Raw genomic sequence first — 8,930 nt, forward strand, 5'->3', positions numbered from 1 at the left:
CAGATTTCCTGTAATGTTTCACAATTATCTGTGAATTTTTCACAGATATCTGTAAATAATTACAGGAAAACTGTAAAATTGTTTACCGAACGTTCAGCTGTTGAGATTTCGGTAAAATTTTACGGAAATCTGTTAAATAATCTTAGTGTGTAGGTATTAAAACTCACCTTTCCAATGTTTTTTTGTATCAAGGAGTGCGTGTTTTTTTATGCAAAACAAAATCAGCTGGATGAATTAGAAAGAATGGGTCCAAAGTACACACAACATAAAAAGTAACAAACAAATAAAGCCCAAGATTGAAAGGGTGTTTAGCAAAATTTGAGGACGATGAAATTAAAGTCGCTTGATTTTAAATAAAAACATATTTTTGGGATAGTGAAATACCATTTTGTTAATCATTTTTTTCAAGAATTCAATGATAACATTTGATTCAACATAACACGGAGAACAAATTATAGCAGACGCAATTATTTTTTCGGTCAAAATAACTATATTGTTCAATTGTTTTAGAGATAACCCGAAACTATAGTTGATTTGACTATATATAGAGGGCAACAACTATAGTCCATAGTTGGCTCCTCGATTGGTTCAACTATATTTTTCAGTAGATGGACAAACGTCAAACTTCCAAATACAACTATGCTTTAGTTGATTCAAGAAAACTATTGTTAGGGAAGCAAAATTTTACAATGTTTATTAAACGAACTGCTCTTCATTATCGACAAACTTCCTTAATGTTTTGCTTCTTTATCGATCTCAAAAACACAACTGCAAAATCATAAAAAAGGTGAACTAAGAGTTGAACCGTGTTCATCTGCGTGAGAGCCAGCTATCTTATTGCCTGCTCTACGCATCACAAGGTAAAAGTATGTGGATTTATGATGATCATTTGAAACCAAATTATACAATTAAATTACATTTCGACAGTGAGCATGCATAAGGGCGAATACGCGATGATCGATTCTCTTCATAGATTTTCTCTTTGCATTGCTACAGCTAATCGAAACAATTTTCTAGAATTTGTTCAATGCAGAGTAGTAACAGGTTGTATTGGCTATCAAAAGCAACAGCAAACGCACCGAGAAACGTTAAATCTAGCGAGTTATTAACAAAAGAGAAAATCGACGAAGAGAATCGATCATCGCGTATAGGCCCTTATGCATGCTCACTGTCGATTTGACAGTTGTTATAATTCGACAGTGAGCATTCATAAGGGCGAATACGCGATGATCGATTCTCTTCATCGATTTTCTCTTTGCATTGCTACAGCTAGGCGAAACAATTTTCTAGAATTTGTTCAATGCAGAGTAGTAACAGGTTGTATTGGCTATCAAAAGCAACAGCAAACGCAACGAGAAACGTTAAATCTAGCGAGTTATTAACAAAAGAGAAAATCGATGAAGAGAATCGATCATCGCGTATAGGCCCTTATGCATGCTCACAGTCGAATTGATCAAAGTTATAGTTGAATTGAGTATAAGATGAACAGTTGAATCTTTTAGGTAGATATTATTGAGTTGACGATCAAATTAATGTTGGAATATCTATAGGTTTCTTTCAAACAACAATATTTTTCCATGTGAAAGTAACTATTAAGCGAACCCCACACGGTAAGAAATATTGTCAATACTTACAAGTATTGACAATAATATTGATGATGTGAATACAGAAATATTGTCAATACCGATGTATTGACGTCAATATAAAATGTATTGACAATACGATTATTGTCAATAAAAGCAATCGTGTACGGTCCACATTAGGATTGTTATCTTAACTTAACGAATTTGTTCTCCGTGAATCAACAACAACATAAAAAGAGTTCGGCGATTTTATTTTCTCCTTTGGCAATTTAGGCGTTTTGTTTTTTTAATGCTTTATAAAAAAGTTTAAATGAGTAAAAAATCGATATCAACTTTGAAAAATCGATTCTGTCAAACATCGAACAGAAAAAGATCGGATGAAAAAAATCGATTTTTCGAGGCAAAAAAATCGATTCTGTAAAAATCGCATCGACATCGCCCATTCCTAGTTTGGCTTTAAACGTTAGCGGTTCAGCTCATGCCGTGTTCAGTGTGTGCATTTTTTCTTCTTTTGCTGCGTGCTGGCGTTCCGGTTCCCGGACGAAAGGTGCTTGTCGAATGTTGTCGTCGCCGTGTTTGTGCGTTGAAGTTGTGTTTCAGAAATGCAATCGAAGTGTGCCGTGGCCCGAGCGGGTGTCGTGTACTGGCGAACTGATACCGTTGTGTCGCGAGTGATTGGTGATGGAAAGTGGACGCAGTCCTTTTTTTCTCTGCTGGGATCCCTCTAGTTGGTGCAGTTAGAGTGTGTTTCGTGGTTAATGGGAGTTTACGCTGCTGTTTTTAACACCGGTTGAAGAAGTAGCAGTAGCATATCTATGGGAGCTCTTCGAAATCGTCGTGATGTCATGGATTCCTTTGCAACATATCGGGTGAGATCTTTCTTTTATTTTTCACTTAACTTTCGTTCCATTATTAAATGAAACATTATATGCTGGGTACGGGACGGTCCACCAGGGCCCCCGATAGAAGCGAAATAATGGGGAGGGTGGAAATGCCAACTTCCTGTCTTTAACGTTTCATTTCAATAGAGTGGGCTATTCTTCCCACTCATTGGGACCGGTGGTATGATCCTGTTGTTAGAAGGAGATTCTCATCTATCCCGTGGATGCACGTTGGCGATGTTGCCCACGGATTCACCCAAACTGTTTTGGGCCCTTCACACAATGGCAGGTTGAGTACAATTAGAGGTTATTAAACTTGATCAAGTCGACTCGCTGTCCACAGTCTACCGACAGTGGGGGGGTTGTTCCATATCATATTCATATTCATTCATAACCGTTGCGTACCCAAACTATTTCGTATTTTTTAAACGAAATTATTGAAAATTCTCATGTAGTCCCCCTTCTCGGCATATCTTTTGATATCATACCAATTCATAAAATACATTGTTGTACGATAGCCTACTCGCCTGGACCACTGTGCATTGTACTCAGTTTTCCGAATGGTCTCTAAACGGCAGTTGCCATGTGGGCACCGCTTCTAACGAACTAAGTAACTAATTAGATTTGAGTTTATCCTCCTGATGAAGATCCGATAATTGGATCCGATTATTGTCTCTTTCTCTTGGATTGCACAGCTGAGCAGTTCCACGCCAAATGACGAATCGGAAAAAACTCGACCTTCGCCGATTTGCATCAAACTTTGCATAATTGTTTGTTATGGACAATGATTCACATTTTTTGCTAAAATTTAGGCCATTTTGGAACAGGAAAAAAAAATTGAGACCTTCGATATCTTAATATGTTCTTGTCATTGTGCTCTGCTAGAGAACGACATTGAATTTAGTGCATCATCATTAGTTTTTGGCTGTGTTCATTAAATTTTGAATTATTTATTTCCCAAAGCGCCTAAGCAAGACTGCAATGATGCATTAAAATTATGGAATTGGTCCTTCAGAATGTCAACAAAATGGTGACGGTGTTTTCTATTTTAGTAAAAGATGCTTTTTACCTGCTATGATTGTAAGCACTATTAAATTTGCATTTAAGAAACATACGATGATCGTGCTAAAATAATTATTCAAATTTGATAACTCCAAAACAACTACACAAACTTGATTAAGAGATATATTTCAACAACAGAGTTTGACAGCAGCCTCCATGTCCCGGGCCCAAATTATTTGTTTTGCTGTGTGGTCACGCTGTCACGAATGTGCCATGATGCCTACGCGATAATGACATCCTGTCCATGGTCTCCAAATAGAAACGATTTGCAGCTCTATCTGCTGCTCAGACACGGTTAGAAACCACCTGCGCCCAGTTGCATGTTGAATGCCGGATTGTATTATTTCCAATTATCTTTCACTTTGCAAACACCTAGATCTATGGGAAAAATGGAGACGAGGCAATGGTGTCATTATATCACAACAGGCAGTTTATTATGCTACCGTCACTAGCACAGTTGGCCCTGACCAGAAGCGCCAATTTCAGTAAATTATTGGGGGGCAAATTAGTTTTGAAAATAGATCATTTGTTACAAACTGGCGGGAGCTACACGCTTAGAAAAATTTATGTGAATTTAGGTGCTCTAAGAGTGACATATACGAGCGTCAATTTGATAAATTTAAGTCATAACAGACGCGAAATATAGCTCAATCAAACGTACTTTTCGTTGAGCAACGAACTTTTGAAATAGTTAGAATTGCCATGATCTGATGGATGGACGGAGGAAATTTTTGAAATAGTTAGAATTGTCATGACCTGATGGATAGACTGAAGAAATTTAGAAATAGTTAGAATTGCCATGACCTGATGGATGGACTGAAGAAATTTTGAAATAATTAGAATTACCATGACCTGATGGATGGACTGAAGAAATTTTGAAATAGTTAGAATTGCCATGACTTTAAGGATGGACTAAAACAATTTTGAAATAATTAGTATTGCCATGACCTGATGGATGGACTGAAGAAATTTTAAAATAATTAGAATTGCCATGACCTGATGGATGGACTGAAGAAAGTTTGAAATAGTTAGAATTACTATGACCTGATGAATGGACTGAAGAAATTTTGAAATAGTTAGTATTGCCATGACCTGATGGATGGACTGAAGAAATTTTAAAATAATTAGAATTGCCATGACCTGATGGATGGACTGAAGAAATTTAGAAATAGTAAGAATTACCATGACCTGATGAATGGACTGAAGAAATTTTGAAATAGTTAGTATTGCCATGACCTGATGGATGGACTGAAGAAATTTTAAAATAATTAGAATTGCCATGACCTGATGGATGGACTGAAGAAAGTTTGAAATAGTTAGAATTACTATGACCTTAAGGATGGACTGGAGGACTTTTGAAATAGTTAGAATTGCCATGACTTTAAGGATGGACTAAAGAAATTTTGAAATAATTAGAATTGCCATGACCTTAAGGATGGACTGAAGGAACTTTGAAATAGTTAGAATTACCATGACCTGATTGATGGATTAAAGAAATTTTGAAATAATTAGAATTGCCATGACCAGATGGATGGACTGAAGAAATTTAGAAATAGTAAGAATTACCATGACCTGATGAATGGACTGAAGAAATTTTGAAATAGTTAGTATTGCCATGACCTGATGGATAGACTGAAGAAATTTTAAAATAATTAGAATTGCCATGACCTGATGGATGGACTGAAGAAAGTTTGAAATAGTTAGAATTACTATGACCTTAAGGATGGACTGGAGGACTTTTGAAATAGTTAGAATTGCCATGATCTGATGGATGGACGGAGGAAATTTTTGAAATAGTTAGAATTGTCATGACCTGATGGATAGACTGAAGAAATTTTGAAATAGTTAGAATTTCCATGACTTTAAGGATGGACTAAAGAAATTTTGAAATAATTAGAATTGCCATGACCTGATGGATGGACTGAAGAAATTTTGGAATAGTTAGAATTACTATGACCTTAAGGATGGACTGAAGGAACTTTGAAATAGTTAGAATTACCATGACCTGATTGATGGATTAAAGAAATTTTGAAATAGTTAGAATTGCCATGACCTGATGGATGGACTGAAGAAATTTTGATATAATTAGAATTGCCATGACCTGATGGATGGACTGACTTAACTTGGCCAAAACTTAAGCTTTCAAGGATGTTGTTTACCCTCTGACGATAATAGAATAAGGTATTGCCGAAACCGTCATTTACCCTATATCCCGTGTCCATAGTTTAGTGCATGTCGCATTACTCCATCACTATTGAGAAATGATGAAGCATTCGGTTTTGATACAGTTGTCATTCTTGCCTTCATAGCAAGGAATCGATTCTTATTGAAAGGTCCCGCTATTTATACCCTTCGCTAGAACACCCTCCAAAAGCGCGCCCCTTTTTCAGTCAAAATTGGATTCCTTAGCAACCCTAGTCTTAATCACTTCAAACTATGGAACAACGAATAGAATATTAGGAATCACATAGATGAAGACTAACTAACTCATTTTACCTTGTTTCAAGATCATCCTCGGTGGATAAATCTGAGTCTTGTCACTATCAACAAGGCATAAAAATTAACATGTGTTACTATGATTACTGAAAAATTCTGTTCCCCTAGTTTGAAGTAGTCAAAATTAGGAACCAGTGGTAGATCTTACATCCCGTAACGTACCACGAAAAGGTGATCTACCCACGTTATGGGGCGTTATCGTTAGATCGCCAATAGCAGCAACAATCAATAAGAAACTAACGATTTTAAATTGGCTCACTACTTGGCTAGCCTATTGGTCCCAAGCAAACGATTAACGTATCCCATTCTAGTCAAAATTCTAGTACTACACAATGTTTGTTTTGATTCGCTATGATAGTTTGACAGATAAAATGAGGGGCTAGTGGATTTTCCTATGTTTCGAGGGGTGAATCGATAAGCTTGGGACCGAAGAGAATATCAGAGCTGAGCCAAAAAGGTGAGCACGTTTCTTCGGGACCTACTAGTCTTAGAGTTACCTCTATGATAGCAGCTTCTACAGATAGACAGTTATGTTTTTTTGTGAACAGTTTAAGGCAATTTTTGACGTAGGACTACGTCTGTTATTTCTATATGAGGGTACACTTTGTGAAAACCGAAAATGGAAATGTAACAAAATTATGAAAGATTTTGAACGTTAATGACTCAGCTGCCCCTGGATCAATTTCAATAATTTTATCACCAATCGATCAGAAATATTTCTACGCATCTATTAAATTTAAGATTTTATCATTTTTCAAAGTTTCACCGTTGAAAATTGCACGAATGTGCAACTGTTGTTATGATAATTAAAATTATCACCGATTTCCCTAACACAGATTTCAAAGTTGAATTCCATTCGGTCTCACCAAACGCAATGGTGAGTGGTGGTGTTCTCCAATACACAAGCAGCAAGCTGCAGCACACATGAGCGTCCATAGAAGGAAGAAGAAGTCGCACCGCTATTGATCGGAATCAGTAGCTCTTCGTGAGTCGCTGTGGACCATCTATGTTAAGCGCGTCATACTAAAGAGTATAAACAAAGAGAACCCCGCTCAAGTTCCTATTCCTACACAAAACCAAAGATATAAGACCACGTAGTCCTACGTCACCATTGCGTACAACCCCATAGGGCTGTCCCTTGTAGTTTTTTTAATTTCTGAAGTGCCGTGCCCCTCTGTAACTTGGCGCCAATGGCCATGACCTTGTCTTGCTTGAAGAGGCTGAATTCCCTAGTAAAATTTATATGGATATTTTCCTTAACATCCAAACCATTTGTGGAATAGTTCTATCATTTGGGTTATCGTTCGGGTATGGTATTTTTTTATTATGGTTGGATTCAGCCTCTTTAGCCTGCTGGGTGCTGGCATGCTGGGACTGTTTCATATGCAATGGAATCTTTCTGGTTCGGTTATATTTTACTGGGCTTTGTGGGAAGTCAGAATAGAGCTTGCCTGAAAATATTTACTAATTGAATCCAACCCAATGAAAACCAGTTCTGAGAGTTTCTACACAATAATAAAGAGGATGCCCCAAACGACAGAAGTTTCGTCAATATTTCCATCAACATATTCGTGTCGATATGTTCAACAATAGTTTCGGGGGGTCGCTCCTCAATTTTATTGTTGTATGCGATGTCAAATCACAACCACCTCGACAAAAGTTGCCGAGGAAAAAGCCCCATCTGCTGTAGTTAAACAGAAGGGGATAATGAGGGGAAATATTGCAACATGGAATCAAACTGTTTTGATTTTGCGTCAATATTTGCATCAACACCTTTAAGTATTTAGATAGAATTTAGATCATATTTTTCATTTTGTTATAATTGACATTGCCTTCCATGTGTCGGCATTATTTATGCTACTTGTCGGGTGGAGGGTCGTTCTTGGTGAAATGAACATTGAATTCAATTGTTAAGAAATGCAAATGCAGGTGGCTTAGTCGGAAGAATGATATTCTTCCAGCTGAGCCAATCTAAACGAATCGTCTCTTCCACGTAAACATAATCAGAACTCCAACGAAGCATGGTTGTCAAACACCGGCATGTGAGCTTTCTTTGAGTAAGAGGAACGGTATTGGTAATCGGCAGTGCATTGAAGGGAGAAACTATAAATGGGACACGAAAGCCTTGCTTCTTTTGTGACTCGTGTCCACAGAATCTAGAATCATTCTCCTTTGTGTCACGAGATACGAGCATGCGAACGTATTATCATGTAACGTTTAAGGTTCAATTTACTTTGATGCTTATTCGAAAAATTGAAGAGCAGTTTTTTTCGACGCATTAGTTCAGATTGCAAAATGCTCGCACTATTCGATTCCTTTTGCTATTCTACACAAAATGACGCGAGCTTTTAGCAATCTGAAATAATGCGTCGAAATAAACTGCTTTTGAATTTTTCGAAAAAGCATCAAAGTAAATTGAACCTTAATGCAATCAAAGCAATCCGGAAAAAAGGAAATTCCTCGTAGCAATCAGCAAGTTGCTGTTCACTCTTTTGAGCAGCCGTATGCATAATTGTTCATTAAACCGGATTCAGAAAAGATGTGAGTCGTGAGAGCTTACTGTGAGATAAAAGCTGCATCCAAGAATCGATTTGATGTCAGTACAGCCGGCTTTGCGGCATGATTTTTTTCTTTTATTTTTATTATTATGATAAGCTTTCCAGAGTATTAAATTGAACTGCCAGTTCTGTTAACTGTACATGATTTGATGCATTCACTACCAGGCTGCTGCTGTTCGGTATTTGTTCGGTAATTGTTTAATGATCTGTGAAAATTTCAAGAAATAGTTAATTTATTCCGAGTTTGGGCATACATACAAAAAATAATAAAAGCTTTCTTTAAGAGCAAGAAGCATTTTAGGATTTCACTCCCATACCTTGCAAAATTTTGAAGTTCGTATCATTACGAC

General features: G+C 37.0%; 1 protein-coding gene across 1 annotated transcript in view; it reads left to right on the plus strand.

Annotated features, from left to right (window-relative positions):
- Window positions 1–5,671, plus strand: part of LSm3 (U6 snRNA-associated Sm-like protein LSm3) — a 123,526-nt gene extending 117,855 nt beyond the window's left edge. Inside the window, exon 4 of the mRNA XM_065239066.1 lies at window positions 5,661–5,671. Within this exon, the coding sequence (XP_065095138.1) occupies window positions 5,661–5,664 (4 nt within the window). The 3' untranslated portion in view covers window positions 5,665–5,671. The remainder of the gene's footprint in view (window positions 1–5,660) is intronic.
- The last annotated feature ends 3,259 nt before the right edge of the window (window positions 5,672–8,930 follow it).

This window comes from Ochlerotatus camptorhynchus, unplaced genomic scaffold (assembly GCF_037179485.1).
Source record: "Ochlerotatus camptorhynchus isolate MF236.1 unplaced genomic scaffold, CSIRO-AGI_Acam_v1.1 ptg000046l, whole genome shotgun sequence".
Taxonomy (NCBI): domain Eukaryota; kingdom Metazoa; phylum Arthropoda; class Insecta; order Diptera; family Culicidae; genus Ochlerotatus; species Ochlerotatus camptorhynchus.